Source organism: Moschus berezovskii, chromosome 1, assembly GCF_049115385.1.
Source record: "Moschus berezovskii isolate FMDL1 chromosome 1, NW_MosBer_1.0, whole genome shotgun sequence".
Lineage (NCBI taxonomy): Eukaryota > Metazoa > Chordata > Mammalia > Artiodactyla > Moschidae > Moschus > Moschus berezovskii.
Genome location: NC_142460.1, coordinates 155,769,060 through 155,791,711, shown reverse-complemented (window position 1 = coordinate 155,791,711; position 22,652 = coordinate 155,769,060). Strand labels below are relative to the sequence as shown.

The 22,652-nt window shown below is 38.5% G+C and overlaps 2 protein-coding genes across 10 annotated transcripts in view; both read left to right on the top strand.

The window, feature by feature from the left end:
- The window catches only part of NCK1 (NCK adaptor protein 1), a 72,220-nt gene extending 62,835 nt beyond the window's left edge, over window positions 1-9,385 (top strand). For all 5 annotated transcript variants that reach the window (XM_055413224.2, XM_055413217.2, XM_055413235.2 and 2 more), the window contains 2 exons: window positions 6,358-7,070; window positions 8,992-9,385. In XM_055413224.2, coding sequence (XP_055269199.1) covers window positions 6,358-7,070; window positions 8,992-9,186 — 908 coding nt within the window. In that variant the 3' untranslated portion in view covers window positions 9,187-9,385. The remainder of the gene's footprint in view (window positions 1-6,357; window positions 7,071-8,991) is intronic.
- Window positions 9,386-19,466: 10,081 nt separating this feature from the next.
- Window positions 19,467-22,652, top strand: part of IL20RB (interleukin 20 receptor subunit beta) — a 38,733-nt gene continuing 35,547 nt past the window's right edge. For 3 of the 5 annotated variants that reach the window (XM_088840389.1, XM_088840393.1, XM_055413249.2), the window contains exons 1-2: window positions 19,467-20,216; window positions 21,603-21,707. In XM_088840389.1, the coding sequence (XP_088696515.1) occupies window positions 20,144-20,216; window positions 21,603-21,707 (178 nt within the window). In that variant the 5' untranslated portion in view covers window positions 19,467-20,143. The remainder of the gene's footprint in view (window positions 20,217-21,602; window positions 21,708-22,652) is intronic. The other 2 variants (XM_055413251.2, XM_055413250.2) reach the window with 1 other exon arrangement.

Below are 22,652 nucleotides of genomic sequence, written 5' to 3'. Positions count from 1 at the left end.
GCTAGATGGCATCACCGACTCGATGGACATGAGTTTGGTAAAGTCTGGGAGTCGGTGATGGATAGGGAGGCCTGGTGTGCTGTGATTCATGGGGTCGCAAAGAGTCAGACACGACTGAGCGACTGAACTAAACTGAATATTGCCTTACATGGATATTTACCACGTTTTTGTTTATCCATTCATCTGTTGATGTACATTTGGGTTGTTTCTATCTTTTAATTATTGTGACTAGGAACACACAAGTATTTGTTTTAATTCCTATTTTCAGTTCTTTTGAGTATATACCTAGGAGTGGAATTATGGTAGTTCTGTGTTTAACATTTGAGGAACCATCACCTGGTTCCCTTGGCATTTGTACCATTTTACTTTTTGACCAGTAGTGTAAAAGGGGTTCCAGTTTCTACATATCCTCATCAACACTTATTTTCCTTTTTTTTTTTTGGTTTGGTTTAATTTGGTTTTATTATAGCCATCCTAGTAAGATGTAAAATGGTATTTCGTTGTTATTTTGATTGGCATTTCTGTAATGACTAATGCTACTGAGCATCTTTTCAAGTGCTTTTGAGGTATTTGTATACCTTCTTTGGAGAATTACTTATTCAAGTCTGTTGTCCATTTTTGAGATAAGATTTTCTTTTTGTTGTTGGGTTCTGAAAGTGCATTATATTTTCTGGATTTAGATTCTTATCAGAATTATATTTGCAAGTATTCTTTTCTAATTCTGTGGGTTGTCTTTTCATTTTCTTGATCGTGTCCTTTGCACAAGTTTTTTTTTTTAATGAAGTATAGTTTATTATTATTATTTGCTGTCAAATCTGAGAATCTGTTGCTAAATCCAACGTCAGAAAGACTTTTCCATAAGTTTTCTTCTGAGAGTTTTTAAGTTGTAACTCTTTTATTTGCATCATCTGTTTTGAGTTGATACTTGTATGTGGTATGAAGTAGGAATCGGTTTCATTCTTTTGCATGTGGATATCCAGTTGTCCCAGCATCATTTGTTAAAGAGACTATTCTTTCCTGTATTAAATGGTCTTGGCACCCTTCTCGTGGTCAGAGTCAAAAATCATTGACCATAGATGTTTGGTTTTGTTTCACTGCTCTCAATTCTGTTCCACTGGTCTATTTTTCATTCCTTTTGTGCCAGTACTACACTGTTTTGATTTGTAGTAAATTTTGAAATTGGGAAGTATGAGTCTTCCAACTTTATTTTCCATTTTTAAGATTTTCTTTTGGCTATTTGGGGTCTTTTACACTTTCATATGAATTTTAGGGTCAGCTTTTTCCATTTCTGAAAAAAAAGGGGGGTACTTTGATAAGGATTACACTGAATCTGTGCATCACTTTCGATAGTATAGTCATCCCTTGGTATCTGCTAGATTTTGGTTCCAGTATCCCCTGCAAATACCAAAACTTAAGGATAATCCTTAATTCAGACTTAAATTGAAGAAAGTAGGGAAAACGACTAAACCATTCAGATATGACCTAAATCAAATCCCTTATGATTATACAGTGGAAGTGAGGAATAGATTTAAGGGACTAGATCTGGATAGATAGAGTGCCTGATGAACTCTGGACGAAGATTCATGACATTGTACAGGAGACAGGGACCAAGACCATCCCCATGGAAAAGAAATGCAAAAAAGCAAAATGGCTGTCTGAGGAGGCCTTACAAATAGCTGTGAAAAGAAGAGAAGTGAAAAGGAAAGATATAAGCATCTGAATGCAGAGTTCCAAAGAATAGCAAGGAGAGATAAGAAAGCCTTCCTCAGTGATCAATGCAAAGAAATAGAGGAAAACAACAGAATAGGAAAAACAAAAGATCTCTTCAAGAAAATTAGAGATTCCAAGGGAACATTTCATGCAAAGATGGGCTCGATAAAGGACAGAAATGGTATGGATCTAACAGAAGCAGAAGATATTAAGAAGAGGTGGCAAGAATACACAGAAGAACTGTACAAAAAAGATCTTCACGACCAAGATAGTCACGATAACGTGATCACTGACCTAGAGCCAGACATCTTGGAATGTGAAGTCAAGTGGGTCTTAGAAAGCATCACTACGAACAAAGCTAGTGGAGGTGATGGAATTCCAGTGGAGCTGTTTCAAATCTTGAAAGATGACGCTGTGAAAGTGCTGCACTCAATATGCCAACAAATTTGGAAAACTCAGCAGTGGCCACAGGACTGGAAAAGGTCAGTCTTCATTTCAATCCCAAAGAAAGGGAATGCCAAAGAATGCTCAAACTACCGCCCAGTTGCACTCATCTCACACGCTAGTAAGTGAAGTCGCTTAGTCGTGTCCGACTCTTTGCGATCTCGTGGACTGTAGCCTACCAGGCTCCTCCGTCCGTGGGATTCTCCAGGCAAGAGTACTGAAGTGGGCTGCCATTTAAGTCATGCTCAAAATTCTCCAAGCCAGGCTTCAGTAATATGTGAACCGTGAACTCCCAGATGTTCAAGCAGGTTTTAGAAAAGGCCGAGGCACCAGAGATCAAATTGCCAACATCTGCTGGATCATGGAGAAAGCAAGAGAATTCCAGAAAAACATCTATTTCTGCTTCATTGACTATGCCAAAGCCTTTGACTGTGTGGATCACAATAAACTGTGGAACATTCTGAAAGAGATGGGAATACCAGACCACCTGACCTGCCTCTTGAGAAACCTGTATGCAAGTCAGGAAGCAACAGTCAGAACTGTACATGGAACAACAGACTGGTTCCAAATAGGAAAAGGAGTACGTCAAGGCTGTATATTGTCACCCTGCTTATTTAACTTATATGCAGAGTACATCATGAGGAACGCTGGGCTGGAAGAAGCACAAGCTGGAATCAAGATTGCTGGGAGAAATATCAATAACCTCAGATATGCAGATGACACCACCCTTAAGGCAGAAAGTGAAGAGGAACTCAAAAGCCTCTTGATGAAAGTGAAAGAGGAGAGTGAAAAGGTTGGCTTGAAGCTCAACATTCAGAAAACAAAGATCATGGCATCTGGTCCCATCACTTCATGGGAAATAGATGGAAAAACAGTGGAAACAGTGTCAGACTTCATTTTTTTGGGCTCCAGAATCACTGCAGATGCTGATTGCAGCCATGAAATTAAAAGACGCTTACTCCTTGGAAGGAAAGTTATGACCAACCTAGATAGTATATTAAAAAGCAGAGACATTACTTTGCCAACAAAGGTCCGTCTAGTCAAGGCTGTGGTTTTTCCTGTGGTCATGTATGGATGTGAGAGTTGGACTGTGAAGAAAACTGATCGCCGAAGAATTGATGCTTTTGAACTGTGGTGCTGGAGAAGACTCTTGAGAGTCCCTTGGACTGCAAGGAGATCCAACCAGTCCATTCTAAGGGAGGTCAATCCTGGGTGTTCATTGGAAGGACTGATGCTGAAGCTGAAACTGCAATACTTTGGCCACGTCATGCGACGAATTGACTCATTGGAAAAGACTCTGATGCTGGGAAAGTTTGGGGGCGGGAGGAGACGGGGACGACAGAGAATGAGATGGCTGGATGGCATCACCGACTCTGTGGACATGAGTTTGAGTGAACTCCCGGAGTTGGTGATGGACAGGGAGGCCTGGCGTGCTGTGATTCATGGGGTTGTGGAGAGTCGGACACGACTGAGCGACTGAACTGAACTGAACTGAAGGATAATCCTTGCACAAACAGCGTAGTAGTTTCATATACTCTACACATACTCTCCCATATATGTTAAATCATCTCTAGGTTACTTGCAATACCTAATACAACGTAAATTCTATGTAAATTGTTGCTGATGATGGCATGTGCAAGTTTTCCTTTTTGAAACTTTCTAAAATTTTTTTCTCAATTTTTTTCTTAATTTAAGATTTTTATGTTTTTTACCTCAGGCTGATGCATCAGTTAAATAATTTCAGCAGAAAACACCCTAACCCTGAAAATGCTCCAAGTCAGGTGAAAGCAAGGCAAGCTACTGTGCCAGTCTTTCAGGTAGCTCCCTGAGAGGTTGAAACCCATAATTACAATTCTTTGTGAGAAAGATCTTTACTCTCTCTGACATTATTAGTTTAGGTTGCTGTCCTCATAGACACAGCAGATTTGGAATTAAGAGATACTTAGGCAGACAACTTGGAGAAGACAATGGCACCCCACTCCAGTACTCTTGCCTGGAAAATCCCATGGACAGAGGAGCCTGGTCGGCTCCAGTCCATGGGGTCGCTTTGAGTTGTAAGCGACTGAGTGGCTTCGCTTTCACTTTTGGCTTTCATGCATTGGAGAAGGAAATGGCAACCCACTCCAGTGTTCTTGCCTGGAGAATCCCAGGGATGGCGGAGCCTGGTGGCTGCCGTCTATGGGGTCACACAGAGTCGGACACGACTGAAGTGACTTAGCAGCAGCAGCAGCAGGCAGACAACTTAAAATGCTCTTACCATGCTCTTACTACACAGCAGCAGCTTCTTCGTTAAGCCTTGCCCTAGTTATTGTAAGTTTCTTACTGGATTCTAGAGTTCCACAGAAATTGATTTTGACAGTATTCACGAGCTCATTAATTAATTACTCTTTTGGATGGATGGAACACTAGAGTTCCCTACAGTGCCAGAAATCCCTGATGTACAAATTTTTCATAATCATGATATATCGTTAGCCAGAAGGAAGGAAATTAGGAGGGGAAGGAGTTAGTTGATTTATGGATATTAGAGAGATTTTTTTTCATTTGGACATGGCGGTTGTATTTGAGGTGCTCATGGTGCCTTCTGTAGATGACTAGTGGCAATTGGAATTGTAATGTGTAAGTTCCAGCTTGGAGCAGCAAAAAGACCTTGGAATCTTCTCTTTGGAAGTTACAGAAAATGAAAGTGATTTCCTTGAAGTAGAGGCTAAGTCCAAGCATGGCATCTTGGGAAATACTTTGAACTAAGGAATCATTCACTTACTCTCTCAGCAGACATTCCCTTTGCTCCTGCTACTAGTATAGATACTGCTAAGTGCTGGAGAGACAAGGTAGTAAAATCCAGTTTACTGCCCCAGGAAACTCACTGTTTTATTAAGATGGACAAGTAAGCAAGTAAAAATTCAGTTTTTATAACAAGGTTTACAGGAGCCCAGAGAGAGGAACACAAGAATATTTAAACAGATCTTTGGGGAAAACAGCATACTCTCCGGGAAATTAAAGGAGAAAATGTTGTAGAGAGTAATCTGTGATCTTGGTTCTGTATAGAGAGTTTGAAAAGACTGAGGACTCTAAAATGGTCTGATTTGCAGTGAAGATGACAGTTGTAATTGAGTAGTTTTGGTGGAGATGAAGAACCAGATTATAAGGAGTTAGAAGTGAGTGAGTGGTAAAAGAGTTGAAGGAAAAAGGGAAGACAACCTTTTAAGAATGATGTAGTTAAAAAACAATAGCAGAGTTGTGTAACTCTATTTCTGAATAGAAGTGATCTAAGTGTTTTTCTAGACTTTGGGAGTGAGTGGGAGGAAAACACATCTGGATGGCCAAGAGTCCCAAAAAAAGGCAGGAAAGATGGTATTAAGAGTCCAGAAGGATTAGAGGTTGGGAACTTGGCAGAAGAAAAAGAGTAAGGGTAATGAGAAAGAATTTTGAGATAGAAAGTATTTGAAAAATTTTACCTAAGGATGCCTTAGTTTTTTCAGTAAAAGGAGAACACAAACTCACATGCTAAAGTTGCTGTAGCATACATTTACGATGATAGTACTATTTGGTTATTTTTTTCATTCTTTTAACAAATACATATTAAGCATCTCCTGTGTACTAAGGCACTATGTGAGATCCTTGGGATTGTATCCATGAACAAAGTCAGCAAAGATCTCTGCTGTTTTGGAGCTTATTTATATGTGAATTGGGTGAAGACAGATAAGCAAGTAAATAGTATATTATTGTGAAATAAGCTTGAAATAAATAGAGCAATCTGAGTCTTGGAAACTAAGAAAGCAAATGGGAGGATTACCCAGACATAACTAGAATTTCATATTGCATATCAAATTGTAATTTAAGTTACTATTTAATTTCTATACAGCTAGAACTTGGGTTTGCCGGAGCCTTTATGTTTTTAGATTGTAGATATGTGGAAAATAATTTGATATTTACATTTAAGAGACAGTTTATTAATTTTAGGGCAACTTTAGAATGATGCTATACAGTTACTTCAGGGTCTTTAACATAAGAAAAGAGAATTTATGAGGGGGGTCAAAAGTAACAAACTTCCAGTTATATAAGAAAGAAGAAGAGTGACATGGAGAGGAGGGAGGAGGGTAAAAAACCTTAGTTATTGAGTTGAAAATCCTTTTGTAATGAATGAATTGGTGTTTTTTGTTTTTCATTGTTTTATATTCTCATTACCCTTTTTTATTTAAACAGGCATTGGAAAAGTGAAAAGAAAACCTAGTGTGCCAGATTCTGCATCTCCTGCTGATGATAGCTTTGTTGACCCAGGGGAACGTCTCTATGACCTGAACATGCCTGCTTATGTAAAATTTAACTATATGGCAGAGAGAGAGGATGAATTATCATTGATAAAAGGGACGAAGGTGATCGTTATGGAGAAATGCAGTGATGGGTGGTGGCGGGGTAGCTACAATGGACAAGTTGGATGGTTCCCTTCAAACTATGTGACTGAGGAAGGTGATAGTCCTTTGGGTGACCATGTGGGTTCTTTGTCAGAGAAGTTAGCAGCAGTCGTCAATAACCTAAATACTGGGCAAGTGTTACATGTGGTTCAGGCTCTTTACCCATTCAGCTCATCCAATGATGAAGAACTCAATTTTGAGAAAGGAGATATAATGGATGTTATTGAAAAACCTGAAAATGACCCTGAGTGGTGGAAATGCAGGAAGATCAATGGAATGGTTGGTCTGGTGCCAAAAAACTATGTTACCATTATGCAGAATAATCCATTAACATCAGGTTTGGAACCATCACCTCCACAGTGTGATTACATTAGGCCTTCACTCACTGGAAAGTTTGCTGGCAATCCATGGTATTATGGGAAAGTCACCAGGCACCAAGCAGAAATGGCATTAAATGAAAGAGGGCATGAAGGTGATTTCCTCATTCGTGATAGTGAATCTTCGGTAAGTTGATTGTCAAAGGTAAATGGAAATAGAGCCTTGGATATTAAAAAAAAATAAATGGAAGACCAGAGAGGTTTAGTGGCTTCCGTAAAATTAACCAGGTAGTATGTTTGTTAACATGTGAAGTTTCTGAGTAAAGTCAATGTTCTTTCCAACTATATTTATTTTTAGTAAAATATAACCTTAAATAGGATTATTTGGCCTTGTCTAGTTCTGTTGGTTTTGCCTTCCTGAAATATTTTTGTGGCATTAAACTGAAAAATGGAGAAAACTAAAAACTTTTTCACTGAGAACAAAGCAATAGATTAAACTGGAAAAACATTTCTTAAATATCATAATGGGTACACTGTCATCCTTATAATAAAGGAAATCCCTGAATTTAGAAAAAAATCTATATTTGTTTCTATATAAATTACTTGTTTGGAAGTTGAAATACACTTTTAGGTACCTCAAAAACCCATTTGAACATGTACCATATTTGGAGGGCATTTACAATAATGATAAATTCTGTTCCCATTGTAGTAAAACAATAAAATTGTAAAACTATAAAAATTGAATAAGAAAATAGTTAGGTGGGCTCTTTTGCATACTGTATAGGATTTTAGAATTTAACAATACTCATTTCCTTTAAAAATGACCTTTATTTTTCCTTGATAAAGAATATCACTACTTTTCCATGATTTGTATTAGCTTTGTGTGTATATATTTGTACAAAAAGTTTATGTGTGATTGTACAAAAGGTTGAAAGAAAAACCTATCTGGTGTGTGTGTGTGCGCGCGCACGCACATGTGTGTGCATATGTGTAAGGGGTGGGGGAAGAGAGAGCAAGATTGAAATTAATTGAACCGCCTGCTGTGAAGCTCAGGAAATTGGGGTCTGTATGTAACCCTGCAGGAAGAGCAGGTGGTTGGTGATAGGGAAGAGTAATGGATTTGTTTTCTGTTAGATGCCTGACCTGGCCCTGGTTTCCAGGACAAGCAGCGGGCCGAAGGGCTAGGAAGGGAATGACCCTGGAGTTGGGTGGTAAATTACCATAAGATGTTTTCAAGAAACCCACTGTTTGAAACTTTGACAGTAACTGCATAAGAGGGTGATATAGACTATTCAAAAGAGTGTTAGATTTAAAAAAAGAAAAAAACCTAAGAAAGTAGCTTGATTGCAGAATACCTTGTATTTTCTTGTAGGTAATTGAGCATAGATATTAGCAAAAATATACCATTATTTTTAGTAGTAGAAGTTTTAAAGTAGAGATCTCAGATAAGCGTATTTTGTTTGACTTGCACAGTGTTTTTAATCATTTGAATTCATTGTCAGTATTTAAATATTGGGAGGTTTCAAATAAAAATTTAGACATCAGACTTACCTTTTAAAATTGGAAGACCTGTTGCAGCTGAGTGGCCATGCACTGTTGTGCCCCCTATATAACCACCGTGGCCCTTGTTTATATTTCTTTCTTACCCCTTATTTTGATTTTATGACCTCTTAGAGTTTACATTAGTTCTCATTTTTGTGTCCTTCGTCTTTGAGAATTCAGAGTATATATCAGCTATTCTGTAAGACAGCTGATGGGGTGGATGTCTTGGATTTTCTGCTGTGTTTCTCCAGTAGCTTGAATGAAAAGAAGATCTTACACATCAAATGTTAAGGATTTGCCATGGCATTAAGGAGATTTTGGTGTCTAACTGGTTCAGTATTGAATCCTGACTCTTTTAACTAGATAGATGATCTTGGGCAACTCAGCTTCTCTTCAGCCTTTATTTTTTCATCTGTAAAATTGGTTTGTTTTGAGGCATAAAGGAGATAATTCATGTAAATAATTTAGCATTGTACCTGGTGTTTAAAGTGCTCACATTTTAGCTGTTATTAGTTTATATAAAAATGCTAATAGATGTCTTTCAAAAATGTTTTTTTCTCTTCTAGCCAAATGATTTCTCAGTATCACTAAAAGCACAAGGGAAAAACAAGCATTTTAAAGTACAACTAAAAGAGACTGTCTACTGCATTGGGCAGCGTAAATTCAGTACCATGGAAGAACTTGTAGAACATTACAAAAAGGCACCAATTTTTACAAGTGAACAAGGAGAAAAATTATATCTTATCAAGCATTTATCATGATACTGCTGACCGAAGTGAATTGCTGTACAGTTGTAATTCGTCATGTAATTGAAGACTGAGAAAGTGTCAGTCCAGTCATGTTTGATTGGAAATTGCTGTTTCTAACTCTATACGAGAATTGACTATAATACATAAAATATTTTTATTATAACTCAGCCCATATATATATATATATATATATATATACTACATACAGCAAGTATCTGCATAGAGCAGTTCCTTATCCTTGGTCTTCTGTTTTATTGTTTTCTTTGCTCTTCTCTTGCTTCTAATATTAAGGTTTTATATTTTGAAAAAATGATGCAAATCAAAAAGTCTTTATATGAAAGAATTTCTTTATTGCGTTTCCTTTATTTTCTTGTAAGGGCACCACCTTAGTTACTTCTGCAGTGGTTTCTATTCATGTAAAATTATTATATCTATTATATCAACATATACCATATGCTAAAATAAATTTCTTGGAGAGTTAATCTTTTCTGTGACTAAATAGCAATAATAAATGGAAAATTAGACGTTATTTTCAGCTATTATATTTGTCACAAACCATTGTAAAAACCAAATATGTCGTGTCTGTCATTTTTCAGAATTCATTTGTTTTCAGTTTAAAGCAAATCATATGGGACATAGGTTAGAAAATATATATCCTGTACAATTTAAATTTACAGCTGTTGGAAGCAAAAATCTCGAAATTCCTGTGAAGTTTTCCCCCCACTTCTCTCTCATCTAGTTATTCAAGAGAAAAAAGCATTCTCAAGATATTTAGCTTTTAACTGTAAATGGATACTCTAGTGTTATTTTTTTCCCCTAGTGTTATTTTTGGAGAAGGAAATGGCAACCCACTCCAGTGTTCTTGCCTGGAGAATCCCAGGGACAGGGGAGCCTGGTGGGCTGCTGTCTATGGGGTCGCACAGGGTCAGACATGACTGAAGCGACTTAGCAGCAGTAGCAGTGTTATTTTACCAAAGCGTCTAGTTTTTGAGTATGTTATATCTTGTCACTGTGAAAAAAAGCTATGGCCAAATTTTGAAGAAGTAGGTGACAATGAGATACTTGGTTCTCTCCCTACCACCCCTACCCCCCAAAAAATCAGTAATAATCAGGCTTAGTAGTTGTAGTATTTTTATTTTCTTCATTCAACTTTTAATTTTATTGACCAGGACACTAAAATTGATATATACTTGAGGAAAAGATGTGATGTGCTAATAATGCTTTGAGAAAATTTTTAGGATCTTCTTTTTGCAGATGCTTCTATTACATTTTTATCTAGCAGAAGTTTGGGTGTATGGATAAGAGGATGAGTCTACTGTAGAGAATTTAATCTATGTCTGTACATCACAGAAGAAAACCAGTTACATTTTATGGCCACAACTCCCCTCCCCCCACACACACACCATTATAAATTCTGGAGATTTAAGGAAAGTACCTTCAATATTTTAATAGAAAATACTTGCTAAAACAATTTAGTAATTAGGAGAAAGTCATGAGATTTTTTAAAAAATTTCACCAATGCTGCCTAGGCAAGTGAATGTTTCCATTCTTTAATATATTATAAACAGACATTTAAGACACAAAATTACTGATTCTAAAATTGAAGTTGTCTAATTCATGAATTTCTTGATTTTGGTGGTTTTAGATTTATTTTGTGCTTTTATTCTCTAAATCTTCAAATCATTTAAAGACCTAAATTGCCACTGGGTGGCAGCCCTGACTTCTCCCTCGAAGCAACAGGAGTTAGCAAATATAAACATTTTACAATTTTTTTTATCTTTATTACATCTGCTTTTAAAACCTTTTAGTTTATATTTCATTATCTTTCTCAGCCCCACTTTATTTATTAAGGTAATTATGAGTAGGCAAGTTTAATGGAAACAAAAGTCACACACTTACCTTTTTGGCTGTAAAATCACTTGAATATAAATTGAAAATAGTTTTAAAGTAGTTGTAAAATGACTTTTTAATTTTAAACAAACATTTGATGATGCTTTCTTTTTATTCTCTACCTCTTTGTGGTCTCTTCCCCCCCCCCCCAACAATCCAGTCTTCCTTACTTAAAAAAATGGATGTTTGTTTAAAAAAAGAAAGGAGGAGATGGGTTCAATTACTACTTTGTATCAGAGACATGAGCTATTTATAGCAAACTCTGCTGAGCTGATGTCAAGCATTTTGACAAAGTAGCTAGGAATGGAGTAGCACTGGAAACAGAATGCATATTTCTGTGCTATAATTAGATTTATAATAACTAGAGAATTCCTAGGAGATCCATGTGTGCCAATAATAGCTATTGTGTGCTCTTACTATATGATGGAATTCTCACTGGGAACTACTTAACTTTGTATTTCAACATTTTATCAATTTTTTTAAAGTCTTAAAACCAATGTTTACATCAGTGACTTTTTTTTTAAACATGAATTTTCTTAAGAACTGGAACCATTTTCAAAAACATCTACATAGCTAGCTAGCAGCAGGACTTGTGTTAGAAACCACGTTTCCTCATTCCTTGCCTATACACTGGTCTTGTGACACATTGGCCTCATTGTGCCTGTTTTTAGACTAGGAGGAAAGTCCTGGAAAGAGCAATATTACAGAAATTTTCTTTGGTCTGTGAGGAGATGCTTAGCTTTCAGTTTAAATATTCATAACACACATAACTCTGCCCCCCAACCAACTTCTACAAATAACTTCAGATTCTTGGAAAAAGGATTTTCAGAACTTTATGTAAGCTCAGTGACAGAAAGCTATTGCTGCTGTATCTGTTATTTAATCAGAAGTCCTTAAGTTCAGCTGAATACATATTCACACATTTTACACACCTCGAACTATACACAGTAATACCTGGCATATCACTTAGCAAAATCAGAAGGCTTTAGTGCAATCCATTGTAATTGCTGTAAGAATAAAATGCCTAGCTTTGGTTGGTGGAACGATGTCTTCATGGATATGTGGATAGAGTAATGACCCATAACTTATGTCTCCAGCTATAATGCTTTAATTTTGTCATCTAATCTGGAGATTGCAAGAAGCAGGGCCACTGCTGTAGGTACATTTGTGAGAATTGCCAACAGGCACTTCTTTCCCTGGCAAGACAGCCACTTTTGTTGCTGTTGATAAGTCCAAAACTCACTATCACCACCCTTCCCCCATCTTGCAAGATAACCCATTTCAGGATACAACCAAACAGGAATACAGTTCAACTTACAATGCTTAAAAAAATAATTGTTAACATTTTTTAATGGGGGGGAGGGGTTTATATAAACAGTTTTGGTTTCCCTTGAAAAATGAGAAGCTGGTAACACTGGATTTGAATTCTTACAAGGCATTGGATAGTGTGGATGCTCCCCTTATTTTTACCAATACATTAAAGATTAACAGCATAAAACAGTGTTTCCCAACATTTATCCTCCTAGTTCAAATCTCAAAATGCAGTTACTGTTACTCCGTGGTTTTCGTGTAACTTCGAGTTTTGATTTGGAATCTGGAAACTTACCATTTTGCAGAAACATTTCAGTTGCAATGTCCAAATTAATAAGAATAAATATTACAACATGCTTTAATTTTTCCACTTTAGTATTTTGCTAGAAGAAAAAGAGATCCTTTGTAGTCTTATTTAACTGGATTCTTTAAATGTTTTTGAATGGTTTCACAATTGAAGTCACTTCTAACAAAGCAAATTTGATACAGCACAAATGACATCCTCATTTTATGTTTTGAACAGCATCCAATGGACTTTTTGAAAATGCCATATTACTACTTCAATCTGTTGTATTCTATTGCAAGGCAAGGTAGGAAAGCTCCTTTCTTCTGAAAAACTGGTTCGATTGGCTTTTAACAAATTTATATGACTTAACTGTCATCTTCTAAACTCTTCACAGACCAGCACACTATGCATACTCCACACCCTAGTTTCTTGCTGTTAAATGACCTAAAACCAGTGACCAAAGAACTGAAATACATTTTTCTTGTTTACTGTGAGGGGTTCTTTTGATTTGGAAGTACTAGTAAATATAGTTTGCTGAGACTTTTTAATAACATAAATTGGGCTTAGTGAGGCTTTGAAGAGCAAGAGTTTTCGTTATCACTGGCTGTGATAACAGAGATAAACCACCATGTCTTTGAGAGTGTGTATGTTTGAGCACTTACATTATCTCGGATACTTCAGAATTGGCCTGATGCCTACAAAGGATTCACACAAACATTTAGTTTACCTAGCAGATTTTTTAAATGTTTCCTCAAGGACTTTTTAAGCTGCTTTTAAGGCTCCAGGGAAAGCTGGTCTCAGTATTTTGAAATAATGTTGCAAATTTTATTTGTGGTTACAGAAGATAAAAAGTACTCAATTTCCTCTCTCCATGTATTACTGTGACTTTTGAACAGGAAGACAGACTTATAAGTAGACAAGAATAGAACTCTAAAGTAGTTTAGATATTGCTTTAAATAGATCTCTGGACTCAGAAAATATATTAAACTCTGTAGAACATTTGAAGATAGCTTTTGGGAAATTGTGGAGACAGGTGTATTCCAGAATGAGACTACAGAATCTGTTAAATACTGGAATGGTTATAATTTATGTTTTTTGAGCATTTGTAGAAGAAATTAGTGATCCCTGAATAAATGTCTTTTCTTGGAACAAGTAATGCAAACACACTTTTACTTGTTTTGATATGTTTTAGACTATAGGTAAGGGGGATGGTGTAGAAGACAGTTTCATCAGGGCATATGCTAATCACTTGGTGTCAAGATGAGAAAAATACTTCTTGGACAGTTATATCTATGTGTATAGTTTTGTGTCTGCTTAGGTTTTAGAGATACTTATCCATCAACCAACCGTCCAGCCACCTCACCTCAAATAATTTGATTGCGTAGGTGCCAGACCATTCTAACCTAGCAATATGAGAGTGAAGAAAAGGGACACGTTTGTCCAAAAGTTGTACATTTCTCATGGTGTCTAATGGAGAAGTTCTATGAAGAAAAACAGAGCAAGATGAGAGTGAGAGTGGGGTGTTAATTTATGTAGGATGGTCAAAGGAGATCTCATAAAATTGTCCTTGAGTGTACTGTGTGCTTATTAACTTAATCTCTGGTGACTAGCTTTAAACCAGTGAATGAGTGAAAATACAGCAGACAAAATCATTCGAAAAATTATGTTAAGATCTTCACTGTTACACAGCATTGTTTCTGATTTTCAAATTGTAAAATTGAATAAAAAGATACTTGTTTTATTTAGACATGGAACTTTTAACTGCAAAGTTCTATTTTGAATAAGGCCTGATTTTCCATCTTAAGAGGAGTTGTTGGGGACTGTCACATAGAAAAGAATCAGTTGTAACTACAGGAAGGAGGACAGTTTGTTGACAGACTTGAAGGTTTTAATTCACACCCAAAGGAAAGAATTGAGGTTAACATTCCTGATGTTCTGCACTGTGGCCAGACAATAAATAAGGCAGGAAATTGAAAAAGTAAAGTATTTTCAGAGGAGGTTGAAAAGGGGCTGCAAGAATCCTGAAAACGAGAGCTGGAAAGTGTGTCAAAGTTACATCTGGAGCAGACTCAGTGGAAGCAGGAGTAAAAAAAAATCTACGACAAGGCAAATTCTACTGTTTTAATACCTACTGTGTTACTTGCAGAAGAAAAAAAAATAATGAGACTGGATTACAATGAAATGTCAGATGTGCTGAAACACAGGACATAGACATATTCCTTTGGTTAAAGGGAAGAGAACTATTTTGTGCTAAGTAGAGCAGGGAAGCATTATTGCAGTTAATTGACCTCATGGTCTGTGCCAGAGCACCAGGACCTACCCTGAGTTTGCACAACCTTAAGAGTTAGTGCCTCAAATTTTGTTCCCTGGTGCCTCCCTTGCTTCGGTTTAATCCCAGCCCTTATGGGGCTCAGAGGGCTTAGGAGTTTCTTCCTTGAGCATCAATTCCCTTTTCCCTCCCAACTCTCTTGCCTTTCCATAAAATATCTCCTTGCTTTTCCTTCCATAATCATTCAAGTGGCAAATAGTGTAATAGGAAAACTAATTCCTATTTGTAGACTGTACTTATGATAGGAAATAGCTTTCTTCTTCCAGTGGTTCATCTTCAGACATAGATGACTGATCATCTTCAACTCTGGAATGCTGTGGGAATCTGAGAAGTCCTGGGAGCAGGTTAGAGGATAGTTCGGTTTTGACAGGTTGCATAGACCAACCAACCAATAGATCACAACCAACTGATAAGGTATAGAGAGGGAAGTTCCTCAAAGTCAGAAGAAAAAGGCATGGTCAGAGTCAGGTATGTCCAGGCAAGGGTAGCAGCTAGCAGGTGAGGCATGGCCCTCCAGAAATTCTCAACCGGTGGCATGGCCCATGCAGAGGTTGATGGTCTGAGCTCCTCGTTGATTCAAGGGCCAGTCCTGAGATGAATTGTCATTCAAAAGTATTGGTAGCATTCAATTGGTAGCTTGTGACAGCCAGGTAGCATTACTCTTCAGTGCCCCAGGAGTCTGCTGAGCAGAGTTCAGAGTCCTTGCAGTGGATTGTGAAGGATTGGCAGGCAGTACTGCCTTGTCAACATAGCAGTGGAGGGCAGGGGATCTTGACAGGGACTCATGTCTAGACTGAGCTAAATATCTTAAGACTCAAAGTCTGGCGAACAACTCCTTCCCCTGCTGCTGCTGAGTCACTTCAGTTGCGTCCGACTCTGTGCGACCCCATAGACGGAAGCCCACCAGGCTCCCCCGTCCCTGGGATTCTCCAGGCAAGAACACTGGAGTGGGCTGCCATCTCCTTCCCCGGCAGCATAACTAAATGAGTCTTGTTCTTTCTCCCATTTTCTGTTTACTTACCTTTTCATCCTCAGGCTGTTTTCCTTCAACTTTTCCATCCTTGAGCCTTGCTCATGCCATCCTCTCAGTTGGAATGCTTAACTGCAAGCGTGTATCCTATCCAAATCTGAGTGGGTACATCCTTGAAATGCCATACTAAGAACTGTCTGTTCTCTAAAGCCCTTTCTAATCTCCTAGATCATTCACTGTTTTATGTCCCTCGTACACACTGTGAGCCCTCTTTTGGTACTAATTGGGAGGCAGTAAGGTGAGTGAAAAGAACTTGGAGTTAGGCAGATCTCTGTCAAAATTCCTCTGGGGGTCTACAGTAAATTTTCAGATGTGTCCTCATCTGAAAAGTTGGGAATCAAATCTTAACTTGAAAGACTTAAATCGTGTATATACTATATATATAATGTGGGGATCAAGGAGATGATGCAGCAAGTGTTCTTGACCATTATGTGGTTAAAAGATACAGCTAATGCTTATTGTGTACTTAATTTGCCAGATCCTGTCCTGAATGTGCTGGCTCATACAATCCTCACAACAGCCCTATGAATTAGGTACTATTACAATTTTTTCCAATTTGCAAAGGAGGACATTAAAACAGATTGCTTAAAAGAGCTGGCTAAAAAAAACACAACTAGTAAATAGTGAAGCCCAAACGCCAACCCAGACAGTCTGGCTCCAGAATCCATGCTTTCATGATCCCCTTAACAGGTGTCACCAACTGGAAGCCTTTCTTTGCTGATCCAGGGTCCAAACTGAGAGATGGGCAGCCTACAAAGGTCCAGCCAGTAAGAGCAAATAATCCCTAATGTATTTATTGTTATTACAACAAATGGTTAATAAACCATTTGTGAAGATGTGTTGTGTTCCTGGCACTGTGCTAATGTGCTTTGTCTGCATTCTTTAATTCCCACAACTATTATGCAAGACATCGTTGTTTTATAAAAGTGAGGCTCATGGAGTTGCTATCTTCCCCTTCACGTCAAGAGAGCACTACTTTTTCCAATCCACTCCTCGGCCTACAACGGTCTAACTTCTGATCGATGTTCTCCACTGAACTCTTACTGAGATTACAAATGACCTAGGTGACATGAATCTTGGAGACATTTTTTGATGATCAAGTGACTTTCTTCTGCATTCCCCCTTGGTGACCACCCCTTCCCTCATTGTTTCCAGGACCATAGTTTGTTCCAGAACCACCTTTCTGACCTATTTATTTCCCCTTATCTTTCTATGCCATTTTTCTTTTGTCAGTTCATTCTTAAATGCTGATCAAGAGCATATCCACCCACCTCCTTAATCTACATAGCCTCCCTGAATGTTCTCACTACTTCTAGTCTCAGCTACCACTGAAATGCTGAAGGTAGGGGAAATGGTGCCATACCCTGACACTCATAAACTGAGACAAAGATTGTTTACATTTGGAAGACTCCCCAAGTCCTTAGCAGCACCTCAAGTTCAAGTGTATCAAACAACACGTGCACACTTTTTCTATACCATCCCCAACCCTGACTACCTTGCTGCCACCCCACCCTCCTTAACATTATTTAGGTTAAGCTGCTGTCACCACCTAGTTACTCAAACCTAGGACCTGAAAATCATGTTTGCCTCCTCTTCCAATCCACTCAGTGTCTGCTGCTGCTGCTAAGTCACTTCAGTCGTGTCCGACTCTGTGCGACCCCATAGATGGCAGCCCACCAGGCTCCTCCGTCCCTGGGATTCTCCAGGCAAGAACAATGGAGTGGGTTGCCATTTCCTTCTCCAATGTATGAAAGTGAAAAGTGAAAGTGAAGTCGCTCAGTTGTGTCCGACCCTCCGCGACCCCATGGACTGCAGCCTTCCAGGCTCCTCTGTCCATGGGATTTTCCAGGCAAGAGTACTGGAGTGGGGTGCCATTGCCTTCCCCACCACTCAATGTCTAGGAGCTGTCGATTCTACCTCCATGTTTTGAATTTATTTGCTTCTCTCTCGAGACATGGGAAAACCTAGTGGAAGCCAACATCTTTCACCTGACTGACCAAAATACCTCCCTCCTCACCTACCAGCCTCCAGTCTGGCCGCTTCCACTGTTTTCTCCACCTTAGTCATAAACTTTCTCAAACTCAAATACAGAGGATGGTGTGATCAGATTGGAGCTCCTTTAACCCTCATTGCCTCAGGATAAACTCAGTGCTCCTCAACAAGGCATTCAAAGCTCTCTCAAATTCTGTTTTTGTCTGCCTTTGAGCCCCATTTCTTGCTACTCCAACCTTGTTCTCTAGTTGCACCAAGCTTCTTGTGGTTTCCTAAACACACTATAGCTGGCTGATTTTTTTTTTTTTAGCATTTAATACTCAGCCCTAAAGTCACCTCCTCCAGGAAGTCTTCTCTGATCCCCTAGGCTGGGTTAGGTGTTTCTGTTTAATGCTCCTATATTCCTTTGATGACATTTCTGTCACTTCATTTCCAATATTGATTTGTGATTATTCTCATGTCCATTTTCTCCACTAGTTGGGAAGTTTGTGGTTGAGGGCAGGAACTATTAATTTCCACTATCTAGCGCGTATAAGCCCTTAGTGAATGGCAGTTGAATGAATAAATAGCTTTCCTAAGGTTATATTGCAAATAATTCCTGACACTGTAACTAAAATGTTGCACTCTAAAATTCACATTCTTTTTACTAATGCATTTGCACATGTAGAGTGTTTAGAGACTTTAAAAAGCTGACATTTTAAGGGGCCAAACCTTTTTAAATTTCCTTCCAATTAAAAAAAAATGTTCAATAGTACAGTCACATGGTTCAGTAGTCAAGCAATGTAAAAAGATACACAGCACCCACAAGAGTTGAAAGCGGAATCTCAGGATATTTGTACATCTGTGTCAGAGCAGCATTATAGTCACAGTAACTAAGATGTGGAAGCAACTCAAGTGTCAGTGAATGGATAAGCATAATGTGGTATATGGAACATAATTCAGCCTTAAAAAGAAAGGGATTCTATAATAGGCTACAAAATGGGCGAATCTTGAGGACATAATACTGTTATTTGAAATAAGCAAGTCACAGGAAGACAAGTATTACAGGATTCCACTTACACGAGGTACTTGGAGTAGTCAAAATTGTGAAGACAGGAAATATGGTGATTTCCAGGGGGAGGGGGAATGGGGGAGTTACTGTTTAATGAGTATAAAGATGAAAAGGATTATGGGGATGGATGGTGGTAATGGTTGTATAACAATTTGGATGTATTTAATACCACTGGCTGTATATGGAAAAATGGTTAAGATGGTAAATTTTATGTGTATTTTACCACAATAAAAAGAGTTTTTAAAATTCCCCAAACAAACAAAAGTTACTGGAAAGAGTCTGGCTCCCATTTTTCTCCTCCATCTTCCCAATTCCCATTCCCTTTGCCCCAAGATAAACAACCTTCGTAGTTTCTCTGTCTCCTTCCAGGTTTTTTTTGGCAAATGCAAACAAATATGAAGCTATATATTCTTCATCTCCTGACTCTTAAAAAGATATTTAAAAAAAATTTTTAAAAAACATCTCTATTTCTGAAGTGGAGATGTAGCAAAAAGTACCCACCTCCAATGAACTCACAAGAGGGAGCCTTGTGAAAGAGAACAGCTATTTGATGAGAGGGTCAGATAATCTTGCCTGCTACTGCCAAGGAGACCTCGAGAGGTCTTATCGAGGGTCTCCCAGGTTAGAGCCTGTGATCCAGGCAGATTTTTTAGTTTTTAAAAAAAGATAACAGTAACAATAGCTTTATTTACATGCAGGATCTTAGTTCCCCAACTAGGGATTGAATCTGTGCCCCCTGCAGTGGAAGCACAGAGTCCTAACCACTGGACACCAGGGAATTCCCCCCACCACGCTGATTCTTAAGCTTCCCAGGTACCTTTTCTCTGGAACTCTCCTAGGCCACTCCCCCTTGACGCAATATCTAGGTTTAGGCAGAAAGGAGGGTGCTGCACAGCCCGCCTCTTCAGAGCTGTCTGGGCTGGCTCCTCTTTCCAGAACAATTCAGGCTTTACAGCAACTCAGACTCAGCTCCAACATCTGTGTCCCGAAGCAAGGATGGCTGAGATGGAAACCTTGCTTCGTTCTGGAAGGAAACAACATTCCAGGTCAAGCTGAGTCTGCCAAACACCGACCCTCAAAATGGTTCTAGAAGAAATCAAGATAAATCTTATCATGTGGTTTTCCTACGCCTTGATTCCTTGTTTGTTTGTGGGTAAGTATTAATTAGAATACGGCCAATAGTCTGGGATTCAACTATAGGTTAAGAAACTGAAAAATGCTTTCCCAGGGTTTGGGGTTGTAATATATGCATAGATCACCTTATGTCTGTTTTTAAAAAGGTTTTTCACTTCCTAATCAATCCCCACAAAGAAAAGGCCCGTGTTCTATTAAGAAACCACTCTTAAATTCCACAGAGCAATCTAGAAAGATAAAGCATCAGAACAAATAGTTTAAAGGTGAGCAGAGATCCATATGCATTTTATTATTCATTTCATTATTGAGTTTTAAAAGCCACAACACAGTATTATCTCAGTCTTTCTGTGTGTGCCTCAGAGATGTTCTCTGTAAGGAGAGGTTTAAGTAAAATAAAGATTCTAACAAAACACAGGTGAATAAGAAGACATACTTTGCAACCTTAATATTGGGTCCAAGACTTATGAAAATTGGATCCCTCTCTACTATGTAACATTTTAAAAAGTATTTGGTTTGGAGCATTTTGCCTCCCAGTTAAGATTACATAATTTTCTCTGTTCCATTTCTGGCTGCTTGCATCTACATGTTTTATTGTTATGAAATCACAGCTCTTTTGCTTTTGATGTTTCTTCCTGTCAGCATTTAAGAGAAATTTCTAATTTGAATACACCAAGGTACTAGACCCTTTGCACTGTTGATGGGTGTATTGAATACTTTCTTTTTCATACTTTCTCTTTTTTGGGTAACATTGAGAACTAATCATCCAGTTAGTTTAAATCAGGTAACAAATCAGTGCCAAGGTGATTAGCAGATGTTTGGAGCTGACTTAAACATCAAATTTATGCCTGTGTAGCTCAGAGCCCTTCACAGCTCTGCGTCTCAGCACGTGATATGTAAATTTGCTCTTTGTTTTGTGACCCACTGTATTTAGACCCCAGTCCTCTTTCTCACAGCTCCTTGTAAACAAGTATAGGCCACAGGCAGCTGTTGTCTTCACAGCTGACATGTAACCCCCTCATTTCCTCCTCCTGGAAGAAATCTCAATCTCTAGTTCCTTACCCCACCCCCAAACCCATCGTACCATCGTCATTCCAGGTGGGACCCTGCTCCTGCAGATCCTTCCCAGACCCCTCTCCTTTGACTCTTGACCCCATGTACTCTATTTCAGTGGGTTGTTTCTGTTTCCTACACTGTCCTGAAGGCAGGGCCTAGGCATCTTTCCTGGTGTCCCCATGGCCCCTAGCATAGGCTAAGTGTGTTAGTTGATTGGTTAGTTGATCAATTGATTAGTTGGTGGGACAAACAAGTTGCCAGGAAACTACTCCACTAAGCCAAAGGGAGAAGATGGGGAGGCTGAATGAGAAGCGGAAAAGCCAGCATATTTTTCCTAATTTTTTTTTAACAGGAAATTTATGTTTTTTTGATCCCCTTGACCCATTTATTAATTTGACATTTTCTTCAATGAGGCAGTCCAGCCTTTTAAGGAAAACTATTTTAAACAGACCTGGAGGTGAGTACTCTTCTGATACCTGTAAACTTACACAGAAAAACAAAGAAACAGAAACAGCCACCACTATCCTTGTCTCTCCCTGCTCCCCCCCGCCAAAAAAAAAAAAACCAGTGGTAGAAGCCACAAGGATGTCAGAGTGAGAAGGACCTATGGGTGAGTCGATTTTTATCACTTGCTAGTTCAGTGAATGTATCACATCACTTCAATTTCCTTGTCTGTAAAATGGTCGATATAGCTACCTTGTGGTTGGGAGGTGTCAAACGAGATTATGCAAACAAAGCCACTCTGAAGATGTCAGGGTGCCCACCCCATGTTACTTACCATCTGTTGGTTATGCAAACTGGTGGTGGTGTCAGCAAATATTTGCTTTAGCTGAGGTTACCTTTATGCGATTTTGATCGTTTCCTCTGAATTGTGTAGAAGACTGAAATGATTTCATCAACATCTAAATGAACTATTATTTACTCTAGATCCTTGGGACAGATGGGTAGAGTTCTTGCTCTCTTCTATAGAATTATTTTGCCTTGCCCTGTCCCTTTCAAGTAATTTGTGTGATTCAAGAAACTGATTCCCACTACCAATAATAATAGTAATAAAAATAGCAACAACAGTGACCATCAAGACTGCCATTGAGGAGCACACACTGTGCTAGATTAGTAAAAACATTCTCTTGACATCTCACATCAGTCATGCAAAGGAGGTGATATAATCCCCATTTATACACTAGGAAACAGAGAGGTTCAGTTAGTTACACATATATACATCTAGCAAGTTGGAGAACTGGGATTTGATCCTGGTTTGGGTGCCTACAGAGCCTGTGCCCTTTTGGTTCTCTGCAGAAGAAGCTGGCACATAAGCAGGACAGGAAAATGTTGGAGGGACAAGTAATAAAGAAGATGTTTCTACTTTTTCTGACACATTTGCCAGAAGGGCTATTGAGGTAAA